Here is a 27,658-nt window from a genome sequence, read left to right as displayed (position 1 = left end):
ATAAGGTCAGAGATAGAAACGACAAGGAGCAGGTGCATCTAGTACAGGTAGAGCTGCTGCAAAAACCCACAGAGCTCAGCAGCCAGCGCAACTAATTCTGGATCCTTTGCTATTAGTTAGCATTAGCAGCACATGCTGCATCCGATGTGTAAGGACCTTTATGCTGAGCACTGTGACTCACAGCAGTGGTCCTGGGTCAGCCCTGACTTTGTGTTAAACTAATCCTAAAGTAACAATGGTATTTCTAACCACTGATATACCACAACTTTTTCCTTTCAACAGCTGCTGAAAGTTACGGGACCTAGCTTCTATCGGACATTTATATAGAGATCCTCCAGCTTCAAACTGTATTACCCTTCAAGGACCTGCAGTTTAAAAAAGCGCCCCTCAAACAGCCAAACCCATCTGTTCGCTGATTGGAATGTTAAATTTGTGATTGACATGACATTGACCAATCAGCTGAAAGGAAGAAAAATAGGGTCAAAATTCGTACTTGTAACTTGAAACTTGAGTGCAGAGTTTCACACGTACTTTTTGGCTAAGTCCACACACAAATCTTTTTTACGGACACACAAATTCTTTTTACACACACAAATCATGATTTACAAGTACAAGATATTTATGACCACAATTTGAGCCCATATTTATGACAGCTGAACTGGATGAGCAGCAGAAAATGGATGGATGTTACCAAAATGTATGATTCCCTGTGACAAACACAATGAACGACCAAAAGCAGGGCATCAAAAACCATTTTATGTTTGTTTACAAATAGCCTTCAATTGTCGACGCACTAATTCACGTGAAGCACTGATGACTGTGTTTCATGAAACTACCACAAGAAGTAACTCAGTGTTACGACACAGAAAATCACAAACGTGCACAGGAGAACCAGCCGGCAGCGCTGCAGCCAGTGAGTCAGAGGATGTTGCCTCCACCTGAAGAGAGCAGTCGGTCAGTGTTTATCCAAAGTTATCAGAAATAATACACTTTTGAAAAAGAACAAACATGACGTGTCCACTTACATCCCCACTGTGGAGATCCGTCTGCAGATATTTGCCATCTTTTTCTCCCTTCCTTTGTTGGATAAGACTGCTTTGCCCCTGTGTCTGTGCCGCAAAGTATCCAGAGAGAAGCTGTAAATATAAAAGCACATTCCTCAGTTCCAACTTCTTGAAGCTTGTGATGCTTTTTTGTTGATAAAGTTGCTAATGCTGACTTTAGTAAGAGCTGTATTTGTCAAACTAGACACAGGCCCCAGGGCCAGCAGCAACCAATACTGACACGAAACGCTTCAGAAATTGGTCAATACTGCAGGCTGTTGTGCCTCTCAGTTAGTCCACCTCCTCTGAATAGTGCCATACTTTTTGTTCAGAGTCTTGCTGTTGTTCACTGGTTTTGATGGGGGGCTCTCTGGGGTTAGGATGGGAGCGGGTCCTGGAAGAGCTTCTGATGGAGTTTCATCTGGATTGTGCGGCCTGAAGTAAGACATGTTCGTGATAAATGTTACCATGTAGTTAGGATACCAAAAAATATGCCTGTTGGCTCTAGTTCACCTGTCCTCCACTGAGTATCTGTCGTCCTTGTTCATGAAAGAGCAGCTGGACTCTGAGCTCATGGGAGACGGGCAAAAAGGGACAGCCTTCTTGCTGGAAGAGAGACGCTTTCTGGAGTCTTGCTTTTTCCTATCCTGGAGACAAAGAAGACCCTCCCTGTGGTTTATGGCTGATAACATGAGAAAAAAGCAGGAAGGTTTATTCAGGAAACCTCCCTTACCTGAGTTTGGCTGGAAATTACTGATACACAGACCCTTCTACGGATGTGCTTCTTGTTAAAAAACAAACAAACACACAGATAAAAGGCAGATTCAAGTTCAAAAGATTGCTTAAACCTACATTAGACGTTACAAGTATCCAAATATGCATACCTGCTGAGTATCTTTCTTTATGTTGTCACTTTCCTCTTGATCTACAACAATAAATCCAGCAATTACTCAAACTTTGCACACAACTGCAGAAGAAAACAAGTGACAAGAAACACACCACTGATGCAGAAACCTGTGGAGGCTCTGGGATCTGTGATGTTTCTGCAGGAGCTCTGCTGCTGCTGCTGCATCATCATCCTTCTGGCTTCTTCCAGCTCAGCTAGATTTCTGTCATATCGCTTCCTCAGGTGCTCCACGTGAGCCACCATGAGTTCCACTGCTCTACTCACTCGAGCCTCCTAAACAAAGCAGGAAATAAATAGAAAACTCCTACTCCCAGTGCTGGTCCCAATATAGCAGTAACACTTGTTTTTAACTGAGCCTGACCCATAGTGTACCTGATGCACGGCACCGAGCACCTCTGCTGTGTTAGAGATCCGTTCCACGGTGCCTCCGAGGATGTCCAGGGACAGCTCCAGCTTCTGCAGGATCTCGCTGCGCTTGTTGTCCAAACACAGGCTCTTCAGTATCTGAAATCCCACAGGATTACACTTGTATTTGCAGCCTGCTGGGACCAAAAGGACTCACTACAGATAATAGCCTGCTACGTACAGTACCTCCAGGGTCTCCCTGCCTCTGCTCAGCTCTAGCTGGATGTTCTCCTCAGCCAGGTTACGGGCGTGCTCCTCCGCCTGCAGCCTCTGCTTCAGGGTGTACTGATCACAGCGGAGAGACAAGGCGATCTGAGAGAAAGCTGTCTAGGAGAAGAAACAAAAATATAACAACTTCATTCAAGTTCTCAGCGTCCTCCTGCATTTCAGATACCAGTGGCTCTGCCTGCTGTTGAGATTTAAGGATAAATAAACTTTAATGAAACCGTAGCTGTTCAGAAATACAGAAATCTTGAACTTATAATCAAATAATCCTGTATGTAAATTTTCAAGTGCAGCACATTAAAAAACAAAGTTTAAAACCTACTGAATGGATTTAATGAAGGGGAAGTGTAGACTACTTACCTCCAAATCCTTCTCTGACATCTCTACACTGTTAGGAAACAAGAAGTCTGACAGTTTGATATCACTTCTAATTAAATCTGGCGGTTATCATTTGGTTGTATTTGTACGTATGAATGTTACCTATTGAGGCCGACGCGCTCTATGATGGGCAGCTCACTCCAGCTTGCGATTGGCGGCTCCTCTTGGCTAGTTTCTGTTAAAAAGTTCAAACTGATTTAGAAACTTTTTAGACCTTTTAAAAAAATTATTATTCTTAAGCCATTAACCTTCTCCGCTGTCGTCACTGTCCGGCATGTTGGGCAGGTTGTAGCTGCTTATCTCTGCCTCTGGCTGAAAATATTTGAAAGACATTATCAGCCCTCCGAGGTGTTAAATGACTGATTAAAGGAACGGGTAGGACAGCTGGTTAGACTCACCTCAGCGCTCATTACTGCGTCAGCCTCTTTCACCAGAGTTAATCCAAATGTCAGAGAAAGCCTGATTACAGTATTCAGATTCACTTCAGAGTTCACAGTGGACTCTTCATCATTTGTGAAAGCACAAACATATTCTCACGGGTCAGTGTTTGGCTCATTTGCTCCTCAGCCTTTCTCCAGTCCTGAGAATAGATAATCCTATTAAGAGATCCACAATCAGACCAGAATAGGACGACTGGCCCAAGAGGCTCATGGGAAGCTGTGTTTTTGTATGTGGTAAATTAAAACTAGTGTTGTACCAGTTAATAAATCAAATGCACCAATTCCACAGTTCACCCTGCATCCATACTATATAATACACCATGTTATACTACACTCTATATTCTTGTAGGAGCAAAGGGAGTAGCTTGTTCACTTAATCTCATGAATAAATAATTAGGTTTTAAAGGTTTCAGCAGGACAGGACACAAGGGTACACGGGTCCCATGAGGGGATTACATAGATCAGGAACCGTAGATCTTATTAACACTCCGCTTCCCGTTTTTCACTCTACATACACATTTGTGATCTGCATCAGTCGAATATTAGACCTTTATTTACCCAAGGCCATTGGAGGACAGTTCAAGCTTTTTGCACTGTAGAGGCTGGTGAGAAAAAGTGTTTCATTTCAGGCTGTGTCCATACGAAATGACAACAAACATCTTGAGGTCCAGCTAATGCACGCCAAAGCAGACCGACAGAGACACCTAATGGCCATGCACCAAATATTTGGGATGAATACCCAGGCTCACTGGACTGGGTTGGTGGTTCAATCCCAGGGCACTCTGGTATTCCCGCTGAGCCCTGAGTTGGCCCTGATGTGTTCATAGAAGGGTGCATGTTGAGGGAAGAAGCTTAATGGTAGAATGAGGCATGAAAACCTGAGGCCCTTCCTGTAATTTCTCCCAAAACCTGAATTTCACTACATTATACAGACTAAAGTTAACAGAGTTATGTAACTATGTATTACACCGTTACACACAAGTGAATTTCAGATTATCAGTTAGTGATACAAGACCTCAGTAATGAAATCTAAAAAAATAAATCACTCAGAGCAGCCGACTTTGGAGAATCTCCACTTTTATTAATAGAAAAACTGTATTTAGTAGAGGCGCTGGGGTTTGCCCATGGTGCTCTTGACGTAGAGGGCACGCACGTTCTGCCAGTTCTTCTTCAGCAGCGACACCAGGAAGTTGACAGCCAGGTGGATGTTGTACACAAGTTCGTCTTCTGTCATCTTCACATGTCCTACGGCCACAGCCAGACAAAGCACCTACAACGAGCAGCAAGGTTACTCCACACTGATCAACTTCTTCAAACCAAGTGTTAGATCATGAAACCATAAAGCCAGGAAGCAGCAGAACACACCTTCTTCATCTGGAATTTGATGGTGGACTTGACTTCATCCACCTTTGTGTTCAGGTTCTCATTGTGGGTGAGCAGTGAGGGGAACTTGCCGGCCTTGTTCAGCCCAGGACCCAGGATACGAGGGATCTGCTTGATCAGAGACTCAGAGGCCAGGAAAGCATCATACTTCTTGGCTGGAAGAGGAAGAAACAAGCACGTTAGGAAGACTTGACAGACTTTGGTCACAGATGAGGCAGTTTGTAATCTTGTGGACACCGTACCGAGCTTCTTGACCAGCTTCTTGTTCTTGTTGAGCTTCTTCAGAGCCTCGATGTCCATGTGTGGCATGTCGGCAGCTTTGGCCTCGTCGCAGTGCTGCTGGTCTCCCAGGATGCACACGGAGAACTTTGGCCTGGGCAGAGTCTTCAGCCTGCATGTCAACAAAACATTTTTAGTGACTGTGCTCACAACCACTTTTCAACCTCTGAGAAATAATCAACTCATTCAACATGTGATGATATAATTTGACCCTTTATGAGACCACCTGACTTTACTGTGGAGTAGAAAAAGTCTTACCCATACCACCACAGGGGCTGGCGTCCAGCTGACCTCTTAGGTGATACAAAGCAAAGTGGTCGGCATGAGGGCGTGAACTTAGCAGCTCAACCACTCAAAGCCTCCCCTCATGTTTTAAGACCCAGGGTAGGGGTCCGCCTGCTTCGCCTTCCCCAGCAGAAAGCTGAGTAAGCTCAGTCAGACTACCCAGAGTACTTCTCCATGTCTGCTCCTGGCCTGTCTGGACTTTGATTTTTAATGTACTACATGGCCGTTAAACAGGCCGCTGTGATAATCAGACAGGGCTGGAGACGCACAGGGAAAAGGGTGGGTGAGACAGTAAAAGGTCGAACCTGACAGTGCCGGAGAAACGCTTGTCCTTCTGGGGATCATAGTTTTTCAGGCTGATCTGAAGCTCCACCGACTCCACAAACCTACAAAGAGATGACAGGTTACACACATGTCCGGTATTTTCAGTATTACACTTTGGTTATCACAGCTGTTCGGATCTGCTTACTTCCTCGGCTTGGCCACGGAGCCCTGCAGGACCTCCTTCACGGCTTCATATAAAGTATCCCTGGAGACCTTACTGTAATGTAGAAAACGTCAGGAAAAAAGTTAACGTCACTAGAAATGCCACCAAGAGAAATAAGACGGCTAATGATGCTAAAGCACAGCGCTAAAAATTCACCAAGCAGCCACAAAAGTCGTGAAAAAAATATGTGCCGGTTATTTAAGAGCATTAAACTAAACAGCAGAGATTAGATGAAGACTGTAAATGTATTTTAAATACGCGGATGACGACGGATTACATTTGAGAAACTTAGCGCGCTGACGGTGCACCGGCGATGAACCGGTCCCATGCCGCACCTTTAACGTCAATAAACTACAACATACCATGAAATACAAACAAAGCCGGACAATATTACGACTCTACGTATCTAGAAGAATAACACAGTAGAGAAAAGCGCGTTTAAAATGAGGTTTTTAATCATTTATTGGGAAAAATGCGGCCTGACCTCATCTTGGTAGCTCGTCGCTCTCGTCGTGCTACGCTGGAAAAGGAAGTGACGTCGTACGTTACGCGACATAAAGGCGATCCGTGACGTCATCAGAAAGCGCGAGCTTTTTTCCCAATAGAAATCAACAAAATCTATATCATAAAACAGCAAGCATAAAAATATCTATTTAGTAGTAATTGAAAAATGTGTGCCTGTGAAGAAACATATACATAAAAATAAAATACCTGTAAAACTACATAAAGATTCTTACCTACTTATAAAGCTAAATAGTTACATAATAGCTACATAATTCAGCTGTCTTTGTCAAACTTTGTCATTACAGTTTTTATGCTGTTGTAAATTATAATATCAAAAGTTGAGCTCTGGCTGTTTCAGGTACTTTTTTTTGTTCCAAAATGATAGTCCTGTGAAAAATCCCTGACAATTTCTATAAGGATAAAGAGTGTAAATGACAACCAAGTACTGTTAATCAGATGCATTTGCTTGAACTCCCTTATAAATCAGTTTTCTTGTGTGGAGCATTTAGGTATGTTAAACCAAACAACATATCGGCACAAACACCTCATACCAACTGGTGGAGTGATGATCTGTGCTTGTTTTGCAGCCACAGGAGCCTGGGCACCTTGCAGTCATTGAATCGACAATGAACTTCTCTGTATACCAAAGTATTCTAGAGTTAAATGCGAGGCCATTGGTCTGACAGCTAAAGCTTGTCACAAATTGGGTCATGTGACAGAACAATGAGCCTAAGCACATCAGCTAATCTGTAACAGAATGACTGAAAAAGAGTCAAGATGTTGCAATGGCCCAGTCAAAGTCCAAACTTCAACCTGATTGAGATGCTGTGGCAGGATTTTAAGAGAGCTCAATGAAGTGAAGCAACTTTAAAAAAACAAACAAAAAAACAGTGGGTCAGTATTCCTCCACAATATGAGATTCTGATAAAGCAAAACAAAGCAGAAAGACTTCAAGTTATTGCTGCTACAGGTGGTTCTAGAAGCTACTGAATTATGAGGTGTGTATTAATAGATTTTGAGGCGCTGTAAGACATTTTTTGGGAACCCCGAAATTTGAATAACTTTTTTTAACCTTTAAAAAAATGGAGGCTTTGAGACAGTGTGGTCACCCGAATGCCAATCACTCTCATATCTTTTGGACGTGTACACAATTGACCTCATTTTGGGACAGTATATCCAAGTTAACAGATGACATCATGTCCTATGCATCCCTAAGGATCTCAGGATCTTCCTACTGGGTTTGCTACCCAGTGATTTGATTCTAAAAAAGGAAAGATATATTTTTTAAATCCCGTTGATCGCATTTGAAAAGGCCATAACAAGGAAAATCCTTAAGAAGGATCCTTCCCGAGTAGAGCAAGTGCTAGAGATTATAGAGGAAATACATCTGATGGAGAGACTGACTTTCTTTGTACGACTTAAATGTCATCTTTTTCAACAACTTGGACTAAACGGCATAAATATAAGCACAGGCTTGAAGATTCTGTCACTTAATTCATGATGCTTGGAACAGTGCCCCAATTTGTTCCCCTTTTATTTTTGTTATATTCTTGTCACAATGAAAATTCAAAATAAAAAGTTGCAAAAAAAACCCCTGAGGCTTTGAAAATGAATACAATTAATTGACATTATGATCTAATCCACCCATCCATTCAGCCTAGCTTCTGCTTATCCAAATTCAGGCTGTGGTGGCAGCAGGTTATGCAGGGCCCTTCTTCCCAGCAACACTTTCCACTTCCACACGGGGATTCTGAGGCATCCCCAGGTCTGAAGACAAGAAATACATGCAACAAATTTGAGGTCTACCCCAGGGTCTCCTTCTAGTTGAGTATGCCTGGAAACCATCCAATTGGAAGCCCCCATGAGGCATCCTCACCAGATGTATAAGCCAACTCAATGGAGCCAGTTATAATTTATAATAATTATAAAAATAAATACCATATAAGTAATAATAATGTTTGCTAAATGAGATATTGCAAAAAAAAATTGCAAATATTTGTAAAGACTGACCAATAAAAGTCTGCAGGTTACAGTAATTCAGTATCAACTTTGTCCTAATACTAGATTGAGTTAGATACATGGGTGTGTTGTATTCAGGAGTGCAAGGATTAGCATTTAGGAATCGTTATTGTAGGACCTGTGAACAGTCAGAGTAATAAAAAATAATATCAGCCCTGTCAGACTGGTGAATTAAGATTCTTCATTGTCAGTTTAATTTATTTATACAGGGTTTTTTTTTAATGTAAATTAGTTGAAAAGGTGGTGAGGTCATGTGTCTGCGATTCGTTTTAAAGCAGCTTGTAGAGACTTCTTCAGGAAGGTCTCATTTAACATCAGGCAGCTGGACAAGGAGTGTTTGTGTGCAGCAGTCACCTGGAAATGCAATCATTTATACGCAGAAGGTTATCACACACCATTTCATCCACTGTACAGACGTTATCTGTGATCCCAATCTGCATACTTACATCAGTGCTGTATTTGGTGAGTACTGTGAGCATCATTTTTGCAAACTTCACAGACTTTGTGAAACGAGGAGCCTGACTGACGAGCTGTTCTGTGAACTGTGTGAAAAGTTCTTCATTCAAGACAGGCTGTTGGGGGGAAACAGGCAAAACAGGTGGCTCAGTGGCAGTGAGTATTATGACTAACAGCTCTTGCAGCTCTTTCCCATGAATAATCACCTGGATTACCTTTGAGTCTAGCAAGCTGTGGATAATAGACAGCACTGCCTCACTCCATGCAATCTTCAATGTCATTCTTTAAAAACAAAACATAAAAAAGCAGGAGTGTTAGTCATTTACTACTAACCATGTGTCCGTTATTATGCGAAGCTTCTTTGTCGCAGCAGTTACAAGTGAAAACAGAACGTAACTTTATACTTACTGAACCACCAGCAGTCTGTAGTGAGAATCCAGGCAGCTTTCTATCAGTCTGCTTAGCAGCTCAGCCTGTGGAGGCCCTGAAAACAAAACAATGTTCAAAAGGATTAATTCATGCTGGGAGCAAAGCCTGAGTAAAAGGAGCTCTATCACATCAAAGCATCTGTCCTGTTAATGTGTACTTAAACCAGAGCTCTGAATCCGTGCCTGCTCTGCTGCTCTGCAACTCTCCGATTTCCCTGAAGCAATCAGTGCACATACACGCTCACCAGCTGGGTCATGAGGTACATCTTTTCAACTGCTTGTTAGCATACATTATCAATCAGTATGAGCAATTGTATCCGTAGAGAGATGAACACATGACCCGCTGAAGTTATAACTGAGCATCGGAGTGAAGAAGAAAGGTTATTTTAGTGACTTTGAACGTGACATGGTAGTAGGTGCAAGCTGGTCTTGTCTGAGTATTTCAGAATCTGTTGATCCACTGAAACAGCTGGAATCAGAGGAGAATGGACAGACTGCTTCAAGCTGGGCACGGCAACAGTAATGTAAATAACCACTAATTGCAACCAAGGTATGCAGAAGAGCATCTCTGAATGCACACCACGATGAACTTTGAAGCAGATGGGCTACAGCAGCAGAAGACCACACTGGGTGTCACTCCTGTCAGTAATCTCCAAAAGTTGATTCTGTTCATCTGGACGTAGCGTTTTGTGGGAGAAACGTTTCGTCACTCATCCAAGTGACTTCTTCAGTCTCAGCTGACTGCAGGTTTCCCCAAATCTTATAAACAGTACATTTGCTGTCAGTAATAACAGGAAATGGGCTCAACAACACTGGACAATAGGAGATTGGGAAAAATGTTGCCTGGTCTGATGAGTCTCGATTTCTGCTGCAACATTCAGATGGTAGGGGGAGAATTTGGTGTAAACAACATGAAAACACGGATCCATCCTGTCTCGTATCAACTGGTCAGGCTGGTGGAGATGGTGAAGTGATGCACTTTGCAGAAAAACTGATTGACATGTTGCATCACAGTATTAAGAAAAGTGCAGGACATATTTATCACTTTTGCACATGTCACACTGTTTTAACTGAGTGCTTGTAAACACCAGACCTTATTAAATCACATACCATCTTAGCATCTGACCAAGATCACAAACCCGAATGAAGGACATCATTAAGTCATTTCTGTAGTCACTTTCAGTGAAACGTTTTCCTTTCATCTCACCTATGTTCTCTTTCTCTAGTACTGGTCCGATTAGAGCCTGGCACACTGGTCTGGGATAGCGGCTACACAGTGATGTCACTGCGGTAACCAGACACCTGGAGGCCGGCTCTGACAGGGACAGCACCTGTAAGGTGAAACAATATTCTGTCAAGATGAAACACAGCAACACATGTTGCTTATTTTTCATATTCGGTGTTATACCTTCTCCAGCAGAAGGCTCTTGATGAGCGTTGCAGCAGTGCTGTAGCTGAGGTCAGGAGAGAGGGCCAAAACACTGCTGCACAGTTTAGGCAGCGCCTGGTCAGGTAAGCCCGGCAAATTCAGCATGCTGCATAACACCTCCACCTAAACAGGGCAGGTAAGGACCTGGGTTCAGTCCAATCACAACTGCAGATTATACATAAAATATTGATATATTCTCTGGAACCCAACAGAGACCAATAAGAAAATGCCTCTGATACTCACTTAATGGTCCCAACCACTGGTGGTCCTATATTAAATATCTTTTATTCCTCCTATAAATATGATCTTGTTTATAGGAGTGTGTGCTTAAGATACACCCTCAGCTCAGCCCTAAGGATTTTAAATAGTATAACAGATTTAAAAGATTGCCCTGCACCTTCATTCTTTTTAATGAACAGCAGGGGGCGACTCTTCGGGTTGCAAAAAGCAACTCTGGTTTCATGGAAATGTGTGAAAACAGCTCTTTTGCACTTTAATCGACAGTTTCTATCTTGTTGAATAGTTTTATTTTGTAATTTAAGTCAAATCCACCCGTTTTCGAAGTAAAAGCGCAGGTTAAATTATTGAGGACATACTTGGTTTGAGTCACAGTTGTTCAGCACTTTGAACACATCTGTGGAGCTCTGGTCCCACTGAAACACACAAAAAGAATGACAGTGAGACTAAATGTCACTTACTGTCTGCACTGAATGAGCTAGAAGAAAATAAAATCTTCTTACCTCCGTCTGACTCTCCAACAACTCTTTTATCTGAGGAATACAGACCTAATAAACACAAAAACAGTAAATCAGCTCATCGTTTTACAACTTCTGCTTCTCTAAGGACAAAACAAACATTGGAATTGGCAGAAAGATTTCAGTGTGGAGAGGGTACCCTTCTTTGTATAGTGGTTTTTACCTTTATCTGTTCAGGCAGGCCACCACACGAACTGTCTGAGGCTGGAGTTTCTGCTGCAACATCACTTTCTGGCGCTCCCGACATTTCCTTGGGAACTCTCAGTTCTTCAGCTGTGACACACTCATTATCATCCATCTTTATCCGTTTACTCTGTGATCCCGTTTCTTCACCATCAGACCCCACGCTGACAAAACTGCCCTTTCTCTTCCTCTGTGTCCCCAGCTCAGATAAATCAGATGTACTCTGGGATTCAAATTCTGCCGTTTGACCACTGAAGCACTTGGTCCATCCTCCAGTTTCAGCAGATCCGATCAAACCCTGGGAGAGCTCCTTTAGTCTTTGGCTGCACGGTGTGGTGTACAGAGGCACCTCACGGTGGGTTTCCAGGTCTCTTTCGAGTTGTCTGCACAGAGCAGTCACCCACGGGTTTGGACGAGAGTCCTGGCTGAGACATTTGATCAGATGGAGTACAGCGGTCCGAGGAAGAACAGAATGCACCAGGTGGATGAATGACAGCAGGTTTTGTTTAAATAAAGGTGGAAACAGGCAGACTAGTGGTTTACTAGAAGAGGTAAGGAAAAACCAAAGAAACCGTCAGCTGGTCTCTGAAGTTGTGTAGACAAAGAAAAAGTTCATGTTTAAGAAAAAAGCAGGAGTTAGAAAAAAACATAAAACTGATTTGTGACTATCAGTATTTATGACACTTTTTTTCCACAAATGTAAATCATTTTGGGGGAGATTTGTGCTTGCTAAATACTGATTAAAGGGACTTCTTAGAAAGGAATTTTGTGAATTTTTCTTAATCAGACTGCAATAAAAGCAAGGAAATGTGGCAAAGGACCCCAGATCTAACACAAAAGAGGTTAGGAAACACTGATTTGATCTTCACCCTACTTTTCACACGTGTGTGTGTTTACCCTAGAATATCTATGTGAATACTAAACTAACTCTACACTGTTTTTTTCTGTGTACTTTACTCACACGGTTAGAAACTCAGTGTCAGCCTCGGTGTGGGTTATTTCGTCTCTGCACAGTGTTTCTATGAAGCCACACAGTGAGCTCTCGGGGTTAGCCCGTTGCTGCCTGTGGAAGACGCCCAGCGCTCTCGAGGCCCCGGAGGTTCCGGACATCAGTGACCGAAGCAGCAGCCTCGACTGCCCGTCAAATCCGCTAAGAAACATGCCGGAGTTCAGACAGCTTTGTGCCCCATCTCCGGGTTTGTCCTTGCCGTCTCGCCCAGACACCTGTGGCTTCATCCCAACCTCACTATACCGCCACTGCTGTTTACATTTCTTCTTCGACACCGGTAAAGGGCTAGATGAGTTCAACATCGCCACCTAGTGGTCAGATGTGCCACTGGCGACACAGCACGATTTATCCTGCGGCGTATACTAGTTAAACAAAAGCCAGAAATTCCTGAATAGAACGAGATTGCCATCATCTCTCAGTCGTTTCCACTTTAAGTCTTTATTTGGAGACCACAGTGGAGCTACTCAACAGCATAGATAAATGTATTTTTGTTTGCTTAAAGGTTAGACTCGTCCAACTAGCCCATACTTGCCTTTTTTTTTTTTTTTTAAAATGAAAATTCATTACGTGAATTCATTGTATGGTGTGATTTAGGCACATCCTGACCCCCAGGCCATGTGGGAATACCATTCAGGGAAATGCCCCGAATAGCACAGCACCAATGAAGAAAACAACACTTTAGTGAGACAAAGTGAATCAATGTTTTATTTTTTGTGTACAGGTACAATTTGGTTTAAAAAAAAAAAAAAAAAAAAAGGGACATAAAATCATTTGTTCTTGCCAAAACTGGGAAGTGTGTGACAACTAATCATTTTTATACAGATATCAGACATTAGGACAGTACACTTTTTTTTTTTTTAACCCTTGGGCAATTAAAACTACCATCGACATAACACTTTAAAAATATCTAAATGGCCCAAGCTACTAGGGAAATGTCTACATTGGCACGCTCAGAAGTTGGAAGAGAAGCTGACAGTTGGCTAAACACTTAACACATAACAGCTGTAGTATTTAAAAAAAAAAAAAAAAAAAAAATTATAAACCCCAACTAGAAACAAAGGTGTCTTACGCTGAGACCACTAGCCATGAGTTCTGGAGTGTCCAAGTGTGCACAGACTTGGAGACAGGTTCCTGTCTGAATTTAGGAGTCCTTTAAGTGAGATGTACTTTCCACTCGATGATCCTGAGTCAAAGCTACTCGTAGGCTGTTTCAGTAATAATTTCATGAAGACACAGGTGGTTTTTAAAAAGGAAAGAAGAAGAAGAAGAAAAAAAAAAAAAAAAAAAAAAAAGGCAGCAGCCATGCATTTTCCAGGGACCAATGATGGTTATAGACCCCATTCAGTGGTTTCAAACACTGACCAAAAAAGGGAAAAAAAAATAAAAGGGGGAGGGAGATGAGCACTCAAACTACACTGTTTTAGTAAGGTAAAAAAGTAAATTCAAGGTCGTCATCATCATCATCACCAAGAAGGGTCATGGCTATGAAGAAACTAATTAGATCCACTCCATCATCTTCATCCTCAAAGTCATCTTCTCCAAAATGCTGCAAGGACAAAGAGAGTGAGGGGAGAGTAAATACAACCTTATCTTAGACACACTAAGAGGGAGGAGAACGTAAAACACTCACGGATCACCATGTAGTTACCAGAAAGGACGCGCTGTGTCGACTTTTGTCATGTCGGTAAAGGCACTCGCTTTTGAAGGGGCAGCATTGGTATCGAGAATAGTAGGTGCAGGATTTCTTACTGGAATCAAACAAGAGGCAGCAGGGAGGGGTCAGTTAAATGTTTATACTGGCTTGAGATGACAAGCAATTTTAAAATCTAAAAAATAAAAAAATAGTGTGATTTAAGTGAAATATGCACAGGGCTTTGAGCAGTATATGCATATTTAATTTGTTGTGCATCAGCATTATAGATCCCCTTTCAATTAATACCTAGAGTTCTCCTTTGCTAAATTTTTCGTCATTACTTCTCTTCACACCGATTTCTGTTCCTTTTGCATAAATTTGATTCTAATTGCCATGTTGTAAAAATCTGTGCTGAATCATTCACTCTGTAGCTCCCATTGTTAATTAGTTAGCAATGCTACACACCTGTGTTTCAGTACTCTTCCTTAGATATGACATCTGCTGCACACTCCATACTGTTAATATCAGAATGACCTATGACCTAATGAAAATCTTGAAAACTGGTGAACTGTGCCGAGTCGAGTACGTACTAATGGTAAAGGGACTTAAAGGCGCAATAAGCAAAAACAAAAGCAAGTTTTTGCTGAATGGGAGATCTGTAGCAGCTCAAGAGATTCAATTTATTGGGAGGAGTATATTTATTTAAAAAAACAAAACAAACCTTTAGAAAGCAACTTTGGACCAAGTTACCATGGCCTAACCCATAGGTGTCAAACTCTGGCCCGCGGGCCAAATTTGGCCCGCAGCCTAATTACATTTGGCCCACGAAGCCATACCAAATTACTGTTAGAGCTGGCCTACTGGTATTATACAGCTAATATATATATTGTTTAGTATTAAGCTTTGCTTGTTCCATATTCAGTTTTCCAGCAAAACTTATTTGAGTCCATAAGAAAAGATTCATTCTTATATCTGGAGGAAGATTTTTTTTTTTCAATAAATATTAACATTAGCCCGCGACTTTGTTCCAGTTTTGAATTTTGGCCCACTGTGTATTTGAGTTTGACACCCCTGGCCTAACCAAAGGATTTAGATGAGTAGTTTAATTCAGGAACCTTAATCTACAGCAAGACTCACTATATAATTTTTTTTTTTTTTTTTAAATCTATCTATAGTAAGAAATCTGAAGAAAAGGCTGGACTATTGAAACTAACATCCACACAACATACCCAGGAAGACAGACTCAAAGGATTTTCTAAACTCTGCGGACATGAGATCTATTCCTCACCTGAATTTTTGCTTGAACTCAGTAATTAGATCTTCCTTTTCTTGTCCTTCAACCCAGTATTTGTGCGGCACATAAAAGGCAGACCTCACGCGGCACTGTGGGCAGCGTCTGAGAAGAGGGAAAAAGTCAATCAGAATCACTTCGAGCCCTCTCTGGTTTTGTCAGATCCTGCTGCCTCCTAAATATTACAGAAACCTACTTTATCACATCCAGGCCGAGGTCTTTGGTCTTCCTCCAGGTCATTATGCATTGTAAACAGAAGGAGTGATTGCAGTTGGGCAAGATGCCAAAGACACCGCTTTTCAGATCAGTCTTTTCATACACTTTGTCCATGCAGATCCCACAGGTCACGTCTTTGCTCCTGAGGAAGGCCTCAGTTTCCTCCTCCCTTCCCTGAGAACCAGAAGCTGCAGCGGCAGCCCCATTCTCTGGGGTTTCAGATGGGGAGATCTCCTGAACATTAATAGAAGGCTTTGGGTTCAGCCAAGTTCTCCTGCTGAATGAGCATGCTTAAGATAACGCAGTCAAATTAAATGCAAACCTCATTTCTTCCATCGCAGGCACCTGCTTCAGCAGCTTCTGAGCTTTGAGACGATCCCAGACCAGATTCTGTAGAGGAAAAGCAAATTAATTAGATCAACTTCTACGTTCAGGTCCATCTACAAACTCATGCAATACCTTCTGACTGCTCCTCAGCGATATTCGCTGGCAGGTGCCCAGTGTCGCATTGAGGGTTTGAGGTATCAGCTGCCAACTCTGATCTGCTGCACTCTTGTTCAGATGTCACCTCAGCTTGCAGAACTGCAGGTTCTGACCCTCGCCTATCAGGTGACGCGTGAGCCACACTGGAGGAGGAGACCGTAGGTACTGAAGCCCTTCTTCCTGCAACAGTTGTGCCAGCTTCAGACTGAAGAACATGGAAAAACCTAGCAGAGAAAAAATATAAGGGATTAAATGATGGATTTTCTTAAATAATAAACATGGGGGGAGGGGGGGGGGCAGCTTACCTGCAGCGCTCACCATACCAGCATCCACCTTTCTGATAATACCGACATATTTGGGATGAGTGTATGGTTGGCCATTCATGACGATAATTGCATCTTGAACCAAATCTGCAAGAGCCATTTATGAAACGCCTGCAATGAGGTGAAAACCACAAATCGCAAAGTAAATTTCTGCCACAAACCTTTTTTTTTTTTCTTTTTTTTTTAAGTAGCAAGATTGGTTTTACATGCCGCTCCAGTGATTTGAACTGTGATGACTGCTAGTGTTTATAGGGTTATTTAGAATGCAAGTTCATAACGATGAGCCGCTGGTATTTTATTCTTTATAAGTGAAGATGCTCAGATTTTTATTGAGTGTAACCAGAAAGTATAGGATTAGGAGTGGATCAGACAGCTCAGGCTGAGGTGTTTGGAGACAAAGTTTGAGAAGCAAGGATGAGATGTTTGGACATGTGAGTGAGCTGCTCTGGCCAAGCCTAAAGGAAGAAGCTGAAAAGAGTAGTCGAGCCGTTTTTATAGTTTAGTAAATTCTTACAGGTGGGAGAGAGACTGAAAGCCCTGCCTGACATTAACCAATTTTTTTTATTTTAATTTTTTTGACGTAGTAAAATTAATAATCTGACTTGAGCCTCAACTGCAGAACACATTACAAAGTAAAGAGCGAAAATTTTATACGTTGAAACAACATCGGTACTGTATATGCACATCATTAAACAGCTTCAAAAACCGTATTTGTCAATAATAATCATCGTGTACTGACGCGTTTCTGGATTAACTGACGGAGAAGGGCCAAATCCGACACAGAAGTGCGGTCGTAAATCCCACTTACCAACAGCCACTAACTCAGTTAGCTCAAGTTTTGGCTAACATTTCAACATTATATTTAGTCACCTAGCAACACAAAATTTGTACGAATGTACTCACACAGCAACATGGTCTACCACACTTTCTTCCTAAGTTGATGTAATCAAAAGTCACTATTTCACTTTAACGTGTATATTAGAACGCCACACGAAGGCATTAAACTCTGACAAGCTATTTCTCGGTGCTTGGTCCACACTTTCCTCATTTCTAACCCACTCTGTGGGACTGTGAGGGGCTGCTTACCGACAAATGTTTCTACTACGAGCCGAGTCCATCCTCCGTGTGTTTTGAACGAGCCGCCGCCAAGCCTTCACCATCCACGTTATCTAAATAGTTGACAGCTGGTTCCTCGTACCAATTAACCTGGCAACGAACCAATAGAAACGTGACGCTGACGTCAGCACGTTACGCACTCCATTCAGAGAGTTTATTGAAGGACGCCAATCACAGCAGGGAGCAACTTGAAAGAGTTGTATGATCCACCTCATGATAAAAAAAATTCCAACAAAATAAAAAATAAAATAAAAATAAACCGAGAAAATCACCGTTGCCGCTTCTAATCAAGTTTATAAGTGAGAAATCACTAAACTAAACGTGCAGATAGGTTACATGTGACCATTAAGAAGAAATCATTTCAAGTTTTGAACAAATATGTCAGTCCATCACTTACACAGGCATAGAGGTAGCTTACATCAACTTCTTTTTTTTTCCTTTCTGTTTTTGGTGTAATTGCTCCTTTGCCAACTTGGCACACTGCACACCAGCCAGTAACATCAGGATTTCAATGTGTAGCAGGAATTTAAGGCAAAAATAATATATGTCAAGGATTAGATGAGACAGCGGAATAATGTCACAGATCATACATTAGAGGTAGATAGGGATCAAGACAGAATAAGAGCAAAAGAGGAGACCTGTGCTCACACCAGCAGGGACAGTAACAACAGAAAAGGGGAAGAAATGATTAGAAACGTCTGGATCCTGGCTACTGTATCGCAAGGCTTTTACACTCTATGCCTCACCTTTCAAGACACATCAGCCTGTACATAAAAAGAGCATTAATCTAGGACCGTGTCTATCTCCAATACAAAAGCACCCTACGATATTGGAAGATGTTCAATTTTCATCAAGTATCCCAGTAATAATGACATGGTTAAAAATGCTGGCTTAAGGTAATTCCTGCACATGAAACCATAAAATCCAAACTCCTCATTGGGGAGAGGTTTGATGGTATTCTTGGTGATATATTTGGTACAGTCTAAAACTAAAACAGGCAGGCATGTAATATGAAAGAACACATATGAACTAATATATGAAACAAGTTGATAAATTCATGTTTTGCCCTTAGAAATACAATCAAAAACTACAAATAATTTGTTACAGAATTACAAAGAATAACCTAACAAATATATTTAAATGGTAAATTCATTATATTTTGGATATCAAAAGGAAGAAAGAAAACATGCTGTCCCTTGTACTTCAATGGGTCATGTATGTATGCGTGTATAGTGTCAGATTCAGAAATAAAATCTTTGCAGCATAGTCCAACAGTTCACACTTGGCTAGATGGCTTTAAGACAAAACCTAAATAAACTGGATCTCACATTTATTGACAAATGGCAAAATGGTATTGCACACATTGCTGCATTAAGAGAGAGCTCTACACTGCTGGAGCCAGCCCAGTTTGTGTTCTTTATACCAAATGGCAAAGTGGTGGTCAGTGATAATGATGATGATGATGATGATGATGATGATGATGATGATGATGTAAACAAATACCAGCTGCTGCATCTCTCCCGTCAGTTAAGTCTGAAAACACAATACAATCACTTGTTTGTTTGAACGGTGCCACTGGTGTGAGAATGTGAAATGCTTTCCCTTTGCAGCACAAACACAGAGCTGAGGGGAGCGAGGATGAGCTCCCTCTGCACACTGCTCTGGGGTCAGCTTCGCTAACAGGATGAAACAGGAGCAGCCTCATTGAGAAAACATATCATTCTTCCTGTTACGTGACCGTTGTGGGAAACTGGGACTCGCAGCAAATGATTCCAGATGCTCGTCACATGCACGCGCACACAAACACACGCATAACTGTGCTGAGGGTTACGCTGACACTGCGAAGACTCTGCTGATTGTATTAGCACTACCAGGTGAATTTGCCTCATCTGCACCTTAGAAATCCATCCCGTACTACAGTGCTTGTACTGAATGCAGTGTTTCATTATAAAATTCAGTCTGTAACAGTATTGCTAAAAGCAGTTTGTGCTGGAGACTGCTAATACATGTCCTTGTAGATCTCCTGTAGTAGAGGGTGGAGCGAGGTCTCCGACTCAGTCTTTTTGATCTTTTGGACGAGCTGAGCGTTCTCTGTAACCAGCTGACGGAGGTCAGCCATCTTCTGAAGCAGTTTTGGGAAGAGGTAGACAGAGTCAGAGTGATTTGCGTGGAGGTGAAGGTCCAGGGCCTGAAGGATGTTGTCCTGACTCTGCTCCACCTGCTTCACGTTCATTAGCCCGGGACGATCTAGTGCAAAAAGAGGAAAAAGCCTGTGATGAGTCACAATTTATGCTGGGCAAACAAGACATGCAAAGACAAGTTAAAACCCGTTTTAGAATCTTACTGGCATGTAGCAACATGATAGATAACCAGTAGCTGTTATGTGGCTGGTTATAGACAATTTCTTTCTGGTGGAACCAGCCCCGAAAACAGACACCCTCTCTACTTTTAAGATTAGCCTTAAAACATTGCTGTAGGACAAAGCTTATAGTTACAACTGGATCAGCTGAACAACCCCTTAGTTGTGCTGCTACAGGCTCAGTGATTACTTTTAAATCACTGTCTTATCTTTTTCTGGATGCTATAAGACTCGAACCTTAATTGTACCTTCTAACAGTTTCAATGCAGCACTTTCAAAGAGGTTTCAAGAGCTACAGACACACTTCACAAGATTTGAATCTTCATACTTGATCAGAAAGCTGCTCAGGCTCACCTCCACAGAGAATAATGGCAGCAACAAACAAGGCCAGATCACTGTCATCCAGCTCCAGAGCATTGAACTTAACAGCAAACTCAAACTTTGGCTCCATGATCTCACTGAAGGGCTTCCGTAAGCTGCGCAGAAACTCCCGTGTCACAAAGCCTTTGCCATTGGCCACCAACAGTCCATCTTTGTTCATGAGAGATGGCAGCATGGCAAAAATAGCCTCATGCACACCATACTTTAACAAAGTCACCTGCAGTAAGCACACAAACAGCTGTTTATTTGTGCTTTCCTAAACTTGGATATACTAATAATTCTTTGTTATATGAGACAGCGGCTTACCTGGTCATTAAGGAAGAGGTCCACAAACCCTGGAATGCACTTGGCAAACTCTGTAAGCTCTCGCACGGTCTCCACCGTGGTGCACTGACAGCGGTAGAACACATGAACCCCAATCTCCTTGGCCAGAGGCGCACCTGGAGTTAACTGGCTCCACACCAAACCACTCTCTGCTTTCCAGAGGGTGTCCACATCGTAGATCACAAATGGCTAAAAGGAAAATGTATTAAAGGGAGAAAGGTCTGAGGGAAAAATTCACATAACTGAGTTTTGCATAAAGCCAAGCACGGCTGAAAGACAGGAACATACTGAGGTGCTGCTGGTTTTGCCCATCAAGATGCTGCGGGCTCTCTTCTTGGTCATACTGAGGTTCTTCAGGTAGGCTGTATTGACTTGTTTGGCTAAAGTCTTCAGGTCTGAGCCACCTGGTTTGCTGACGTCCAGCTCCTCTGCGAGTATGCCTGCCACCAGCTTCTTCCTCTCCGCCTCAGGCATTCGTCCATATCTGATTGCTGAGCAAAAACACCCACAGAGACGGTGTTACTCTGAGAGGATATTTGCAACACTAATGAGTTCTGAAACCTCTTTGTGTTTTGGAACAACTCAGAGCATTAACAATGCAACACACCATCTATGTGCTACAAAAGATTGGAAAGGCTTTGACATGAAAACAGCGGATTCGTTTCCTCCTTTAGACACAATAAAACTCTTGGATCTCTCAGGCAGCCCATCTTCAGCTGGTCAAGAACGTAGAAGCTAGACTGGCTTCAGGTGAAATTCAAATTCATTTTAAGATTTTATTACTAGCATATAACGTCCTACATGGCCAGACTCATTCCTGTATAGCAGATATGATGACAGCTTATTCCAGCAGTTGGCCTTTCTGATCGTCTCATCCGGGTCTTTTAACTGATCCATGCTCTTATTTTAAAGCTAGTGATGACCACACTTTTGAGGCTGTCTCCCCTAAACTCTAGAACAGCCTTCGTCAGCACATCAGTTTGGCTGAATCTGTGGTTTGTTTTAAACAACTGCCCATTATTTTTGGCTCTTGTTCTTCTAATGCGTGTATAGAAGTGCACATGCAAGAATGAATGCATGACCACATGTTTGACTTTACATTTCTATGACTGGACATGCACAGTTATCTTTAATGTGCGGTTTTACTCAAACAGTGAAGCACTTTGTAACTGTGTTTTAAAAACTGCTATACAAATAAACTGATCATCATCTTAGTATTTTAAGTGAATCTCAGAAAACACTTAAGCCCTCACCATCGTGGGACATTCCCAAAGACAGGCACTTCTGGAAGCGACAATATTGGCACTTGTTACGATTTTTCTTCTGAATCTTGCAGGAACGCTCACAGCGCTCATATTCCAGTTTCATCCGCACAGTACGCCGGAAAAAGCCCTGCACAAAGCAAAGCACATCTAGTTAAGCAACTCACACAGTTTGGGGGGGGGGCACAGAACTTCCCACTCAATAATCTGTTGTGGGTAAAAGAAAAAATGTTTTACCTTGCATCCTTCACAGGCATGTACGCCGTAGTGGAAGCCAGAGGCCTTGTCCCCGCAGACCTTACACTCCACACTGATCCCGGAGCTTGTGCTGTCCTCTTGGCCCAAACGCAGCTGTTCTGAGAGCGAAGGTGATGAGGTATGGGACAGGTCTGCATATAACAAAAAATAATAGCATTTCAGTTCAAGTACAGCTTCTGAAAATTTAAGAGAGTGGAAAGTCTTACCTGTGTAGCTCGATGATGCGCTGCTGTTTTTCTTGTTGCCACTGTTCTCCTGATCTTCCCCTTCTTTCCGTCTCTTCTTCTGGTCCCTTTTCGGGTATTTAGAAGCAGGGACTACCTCCTTCTCCTCCTTTTCCTCCTCATCTTCACTCTCCTTGCACTTTAACTCTTTCAGATCTGCCACCTCGGAGACGCTTGTCGCACCACAACTGTCTGAGCCTACAGACTCTGCCTGCGGTGGCGTCCACCTGACGTCAGCTGCGTCCTGGGGGCACTTTGGCTCACAGTAGCCGTTCACCCCGTCATGCTCCTCTGGGGCAGTTTGTTGAAACCCGTCCATGGTTCCTGTTGCAGCTGATTCAGCAGCTCATCTCCTGTCACGTAGCCACCATAGTTGCACTATTTAAAAACAGAATCAATCTACTTGAAATACACCTTACTAAAAAAATATATCTGTTAACATGAGGTTTATTTACACAACTAGAAAGAATAGCTAATCACACTTTAGAGCCCACATATCATCAAGGGTTCCATTTAATCCAGGATGCCAGCGGTTAAGAGTCCAGTTTCAGCTTGCCATAACAAACCAACAAAGCCAAAATAGAGCCCTATTTTTTTTAAATAAGCACACGGGTGAAACTCACATAAGTCTTGTATTCAAATTAGTATAGCAATAATAAATGAGATGAATGCTGTTCAGTAATCTTCAACAGAGTTTGTTTAGGTGCCTTTCAGTCAGTTAGGTTTTGTTATAACAGCCAGGGAATGTCTTTTAAAGAAATAAGCTCATGACCTGAGACACAGATGTTATGGAATCACGCTCAGTTACTTCAAAGCCAACGGAACAGACAGACAAGACAATAATAAGGATATATCTACATTTTCAATCCTGATTTAAAATATCACAGAGCACTTTACAGGAATATTAACACAGACACTGTTTGGGGTAACTGTTGCTAGGTTCGGTTAGATTTAAATACTTTATTATAAATGAAAGATTGATTTGCTTATTTGCAGCACTGTCCAGAAAAGCCTGTACATACATCCAGAGATGCCATCTCAGTATTACTCAGTAATTACGTATTAGTTAGCAGCATGTAGAACGAAGCCGTGTCTAACAGTCACACTTAAACAGGGGTTTTCCTGGCTCAAAAAGGGTGGACTGTGCACATAAGGACAAGTTAGAGCTGGGCGATATGAGATTTTTTCATATCACGATATGTTTTTTTCATTTCAGGCGATAACGATATCTATCACGATATAAGCCAAATAACTTGTAAGAATTTGTAAGATTTAAATGTGCTGTTGCTCACAAGTAAAATGTGAAATAATCAGCAGCTTGTTTTTATTTAAATATTTATTTCCCATAATAAGTTCAACAGGGTAGATGTACTTAAGGAACATGAGACTTTTTCAGATAAATAAAGGCAAATATTGCAAACTACACAAAAGGCAGCCGCTAAAGCGTTTAAGTTTCAAAATAGAACAAACGAAACAGACTAAATTGTCAATTCCACTTAGAAACAAAATATTAATTCTAAAAATAAATCTTAGTTTGTTTTACAGAAGAACAGACAAAACTGACTAACTTTTGTCAATATCAAATAAACTGAGAACTAAAAGGAAATTCTCAATCTCTCCTTGTTGTATAGCTGAGCTTTTCAAACAGTTTTAACAGTTACTTTAGTCTGACAAAAGCCGAATGACGAATTAGCGCTTCCAGTCAGAGACTGAGGCTACGTCCACACGTACACGGGTATTTTTGAAAACGGAGATTTTCCGTTTTCGTTTTAAAAAAATAATCCCGTCCACACATAAAGGCAGAAATGAAGGAAAACGCTGCTATGAACATGCCAAAGCAGCAGGTGGCGCTAGATTCCTAACCGTGCAGAAATGTTGGCCAATCAGAAGTCTAGAAGCCTCGGTGGGAAAAAGTAAACAAAGCTGGGGCATAGAAGCAGAACAGAGTCGTATGTGTGGAGGGACAGTAACTGTGTGTATATGTGAGCATTTAAACACTGCAGAGAGTAGAATTAACAGTAACAGTATTGTAGAAATTCATTTCACCGAAACAATAACGTGGCGCACAGTGTGACGCATGCACCAGTTTATTGTATTTCCAGACTTGTTTTCGGCACAATTTACAGTGCACGCTACTCTGTTTTTTGTCAGACTTGAAATAGTCGAAATACCTTCACACTACGGAACTTCTATGGCTCTTCCGTTCGACAATCTCTCCGGCATTGGAACCATCATCTGTTTTCTCTTCGGTCACACTCGGTTGATTTTTCTAGTCATTTCCTCCATTACCCGCTGGCTCCATTACCCGCTGGCTGCTTCCCAAACAAACACACGTGCGGCTTGGCACTTGTGCTGTACTAACAAGTCACGCGACGTGACGCTGCGGCTGTGATTGGTTCAGCTCTGCGCTACTTAATTTGGATTGGCTGACCTTTTTTTTTTTTTAAGAGGACAAGAGCGGCGAGGTCTATCGCGATAGCTTAATTTCTCTATCGAGTAAAAGTTATATCGCGATACATATCGTTATCGTTCTATCGCCCAGCTCTAGGACAAGTGGTCTGCAAATAGTTCAGACGAAAAGTTTTCTGTTACCTGCATTTTCCTGTTATCTTTTGGCCTTTTTATGAACCATAAATGTATTTTTAAATAAAGAAAAATCAAACACCACTTGAATAAACATGTTAAAAATCACAGTCCTGCGAGCTTTCCCTTTATTGGAAGGTCAAAACCTCTTTGGTAACCACTGTAAGTTCAAAGCAAAAAGCTACTTTCAGCTTCTCCCTTATTCATAATAAGTTGCCACAGCGGGTAGCCTCTTCAGCAGTTTTTTTTCCTCCTCCAGATGGCAAAAGGACTGCCACTCATATAGTGCCTTTCTACTTAATTTGAGCCCTCAAAACACTTTCTACTGCAAGTATCATTTGCCTAATAACACACACACATATATATATGTAAAATTTTGCATTACTTCACATAATAAGATGTTTAGTATATGCCTGTGGTACCTTTAACAAAGTTATTTTTTATAGTAGATTATATGGAGATTATCTATTCTTTATGCAGCTGCAACACAATGATTTTCATTGCGGGATAGAGTATCTATCAATTTGTGCACCGGTGTGGAAAAAAAGAAGCTGAAATACTACTTTCAAAATCTTCAGTTTCATAATGAATATTCATTTATTTTGCCCCTGGAACATAACAAAAGCAAGAATTTCACAACCGCTGCATCACTTTTAATCAAAATAAGGGCCCACCGCATTTCCAGCACAGTTCAGCCAGTAGATCGTAATAGTAAGGGCACTAACTTTATCTCTAACCGAGCTTGAAGACATCTGTATTATTGTTTGCCTCACTTGCGATGGGGTGCGGGGGGTATTTGGCGGCTGCTTTTAAAGGAACAGGGTGCATGCACTATGTACACACTGAGCAGTGCAGCTTGCTGATGGAGGCGGTGGGGGAGAGGGCTTTGGGTTGAGGGTTACAATTTTTTTTTCTACCCCGGGGCCCTCTAGCGGATTAAAAAGTCCTTGTTTGTAGCTGTGCCTTAACAAACAGCTACAGTGTTGATATATTAGAAATAAATGTTGTTGTTTTTTTCCATAAAGGACACACTCATTGTAATTCAAAGGCTACGCGCTGTTTTCATAATGCTTAACACCAAATTAGGGGTGTTAGGACTTGTCCAGTAGACAACCTGTCACACTGGTTCTCGGTAGTCTCTGCTAACATTACCGTGTAACTGCATGAGTCACTGACAGGACTGTAACTGGATACAAGCGTTTGAAAAATGAAAGGACAACCGAGTTACAGACATGGCTGCCGCCAAACTTTCTTATCTCACTTAAAGTTTAAACTGTATAGGCTTTAAAACTGAGCTCGTTCAGCCGTCGGCTCGGTTAGCAGCTAGTTAGCCACTACCTTGAATTGTGACTGAGTCCTACTATCAGCTAGCCGTTAGCACGGCTGACCCAAATTCCCGTTTGTGCCTTTAAATCACGTTAGCTATCCTACCAGGTTAACTTACCTCTCCCGGTTGTGCTGCTGCTTCAGAAGATGTTTATGCCTCCCGGCTGAGGTAAACAAGCCACAAAAGCAGTCCCGAGTCCCGTCCCGGATCGATCGGCTGTTGACAAGTTTGTTTGCTTGAAGCTGGAGTTAGCGATCTGACGTTAGCTCTTGCTGTAAGCTAACTACTATAAACTTAGACCGAGTCAGGCCTCCGTCCATGTAGAAACCGGGCTGACGAGACGGGAAAAACAATGTGGAAATCTTTGTGGGCTACCATGTCACATGCAAATAAGTGGAGTTAACTAGTAATCCCTCCCCGAGTCTATCCCTGGCTTTGCTTTTACTCTGCTTTGGTTTGGTTTGCTTCACTCCCCTCTCTCCTCCCCCTCCTTCTCCCTCGTCACATGCCACAGCACAGCGCCCCCGCTGCACACATACACACAGAGCGCACAACCGACTGGATGTAACTACTGCAAACAGAAGAGTCAAGGTCTCGGTTGAGTTGTTTTTGACATGGACATATATTCAGCTTTGACTGACATTGACCGCATCTGCCTTAATGGAGACACACAAAGAGCACGTGGCTGAAATCCGTATGGGAAAATGTGCGATTTATAACTGTAGAGACTGAACTGGGCTGCACGCTTTTGAATCTGAATGAAATGGCTATTGTTACTCTCCACTACCAATCAAAGAGCCTTTGAGGAAATAAACATGCCTTACAACTAGTTTATACATATATAATCAACTTTACGCGAAACCGTAAGTGACCATGTATCGAAGAAGAGGTTTTATTTTTCGTTGGTTTATATTTCTAAATTAATTTCTGTTCAAATAAACATTAAGGCAACATCTAATATTAAGAACGACATAATATAGAAGGAGGGAGGGTAGCAGCTTATTTCTCCTCTCAGCTGACACTGCTTAAAAATGTAACACTCATAAGAAAAATAGGTCGTCTCATCAGCTGTCTCGGAAGCTTTTTTCTGCCACAGATTTATTTTATTCATTATTTATTTATTTATTTTATTTTTGTCAGTTTGGGGGGTTATGAATTCAAAATGTCGAGTTTGGGGTTACTATCTGAAAAAAATGAGTGAGAAATCACAAAATATGTAAGGAATAACTCCAAATTTTGCCCAAAAAAGCAAAAACAGAAAAC

The 27,658-nt window shown here is 41.9% G+C and overlaps 5 protein-coding genes across 14 annotated transcripts; all 5 read right to left on the bottom strand.

Annotated features, from left to right (window-relative positions):
* Window positions 1-3,553, bottom strand: LOC309696369 (uncharacterized protein). 5 transcript variants are annotated; one of them, XM_082517555.1, is made up of 13 exons: window positions 3,357-3,553; window positions 3,207-3,270; window positions 3,061-3,133; window positions 2,941-2,968; window positions 2,542-2,682; window positions 2,323-2,454; window positions 2,043-2,223; window positions 1,928-1,968; window positions 1,777-1,827; window positions 1,557-1,690; window positions 1,365-1,478; window positions 1,026-1,136; window positions 3-938 (listed from the first exon to the last, which is right to left on the bottom strand). In XM_082517555.1, exons 1-13 carry the CDS (start codon window positions 3,366-3,368, stop codon window positions 833-835), a joined length of 1,188 nt encoding a protein of 395 aa, XP_082373681.1. In that variant the 5' UTR covers window positions 3,369-3,553; the 3' UTR covers window positions 3-832. The 5 variants fall into 5 exon arrangements, with proteins under 5 accessions (XP_082373685.1, XP_082373681.1, XP_082373682.1 ...); XM_082517556.1 differs by having other exon boundaries at window positions 1,777-1,824; XM_082517557.1 differs by having other exon boundaries at window positions 2,058-2,223.
* A 905-nt stretch (window positions 3,554-4,458) lies between these two features.
* On the bottom strand, window positions 4,459-6,429 carry rpl10a (ribosomal protein L10a). Its single transcript, XM_082518985.1, has 6 exons — window positions 6,317-6,429; window positions 5,815-5,886; window positions 5,651-5,731; window positions 5,024-5,172; window positions 4,764-4,936; window positions 4,459-4,668 (listed from the first exon to the last, which is right to left on the bottom strand). Exons 1-6 carry the CDS (start codon window positions 6,319-6,321, stop codon window positions 4,498-4,500), a joined length of 651 nt encoding a protein of 216 aa, XP_082375111.1. The 5' UTR covers window positions 6,322-6,429; the 3' UTR covers window positions 4,459-4,497.
* A 1,424-nt stretch (window positions 6,430-7,853) lies between these two features.
* fance (FA complementation group E) lies at window positions 7,854-12,932 on the bottom strand. 2 transcript variants are annotated; one of them, XM_082518982.1, is made up of 10 exons: window positions 12,568-12,932; window positions 11,587-12,148; window positions 11,409-11,453; window positions 11,265-11,321; window positions 10,648-10,791; window positions 10,447-10,570; window positions 9,220-9,295; window positions 9,018-9,093; window positions 8,802-8,927; window positions 7,854-8,709 (listed from the first exon to the last, which is right to left on the bottom strand). In XM_082518982.1, the coding sequence occupies exons 1-10, from the start codon at window positions 12,915-12,917 to the stop codon at window positions 8,605-8,607; spliced, it is 1,665 nt and encodes a 554-aa protein (XP_082375108.1). In that variant the 5' UTR covers window positions 12,918-12,932; the 3' UTR covers window positions 7,854-8,604. The 2 variants fall into 2 exon arrangements, with proteins under 2 accessions (XP_082375108.1, XP_082375109.1); XM_082518983.1 differs by having other exon boundaries at window positions 9,027-9,093.
* Window positions 12,933-13,353: 421 nt separating this feature from the next.
* On the bottom strand, window positions 13,354-17,817 carry mkrn4 (makorin, ring finger protein, 4). Of its 2 annotated transcripts, none has more exons than XM_082518798.1 (8): window positions 17,648-17,817; window positions 16,544-16,672; window positions 16,215-16,462; window positions 16,078-16,145; window positions 15,736-15,989; window positions 15,537-15,644; window positions 14,264-14,363; window positions 13,354-14,161 (listed from the first exon to the last, which is right to left on the bottom strand). In XM_082518798.1, exons 1-8 carry the CDS (start codon window positions 17,719-17,721, stop codon window positions 14,036-14,038), a joined length of 1,107 nt encoding a protein of 368 aa, XP_082374924.1. In that variant the 5' UTR covers window positions 17,722-17,817; the 3' UTR covers window positions 13,354-14,035. The 2 variants fall into 2 exon arrangements, with proteins under 2 accessions (XP_082374924.1, XP_082374925.1); XM_082518799.1 differs by having other exon boundaries at window positions 14,078-14,161; window positions 14,246-14,363.
* ppardb (peroxisome proliferator-activated receptor delta b) lies at window positions 17,810-26,913 on the bottom strand. Of its 4 annotated transcripts, none has more exons than XM_082518793.1 (8): window positions 26,513-26,913; window positions 22,468-22,863; window positions 22,241-22,392; window positions 21,995-22,133; window positions 21,030-21,232; window positions 20,724-20,930; window positions 20,391-20,634; window positions 17,810-19,924 (listed from the first exon to the last, which is right to left on the bottom strand). In XM_082518793.1, the coding sequence occupies exons 2-8, from the start codon at window positions 22,802-22,804 to the stop codon at window positions 19,677-19,679; spliced, it is 1,530 nt and encodes a 509-aa protein (XP_082374919.1). In that variant the 5' UTR covers window positions 22,805-22,863; window positions 26,513-26,913; the 3' UTR covers window positions 17,810-19,676. The 4 variants fall into 4 exon arrangements, with proteins under 4 accessions (XP_082374919.1, XP_082374921.1, XP_082374922.1 ...); XM_082518795.1 differs by having other exon boundaries at window positions 22,468-22,838; XM_082518796.1 differs by lacking the exon at window positions 26,513-26,913 and adding an exon at window positions 24,657-24,819 and having other exon boundaries at window positions 22,468-22,838.
* Window positions 26,914-27,658: the final 745 nt, after the last annotated feature.

Source organism: Aulonocara stuartgranti (assembly GCF_965226115.1).
Source record: "Aulonocara stuartgranti genome assembly, chromosome: 20".
Classification (NCBI taxonomy): Eukaryota; Metazoa; Chordata; class Actinopteri; order Cichliformes; family Cichlidae; genus Aulonocara; species Aulonocara stuartgranti.
This window is presented reverse-complemented; position numbering and strand designations above follow the sequence as displayed.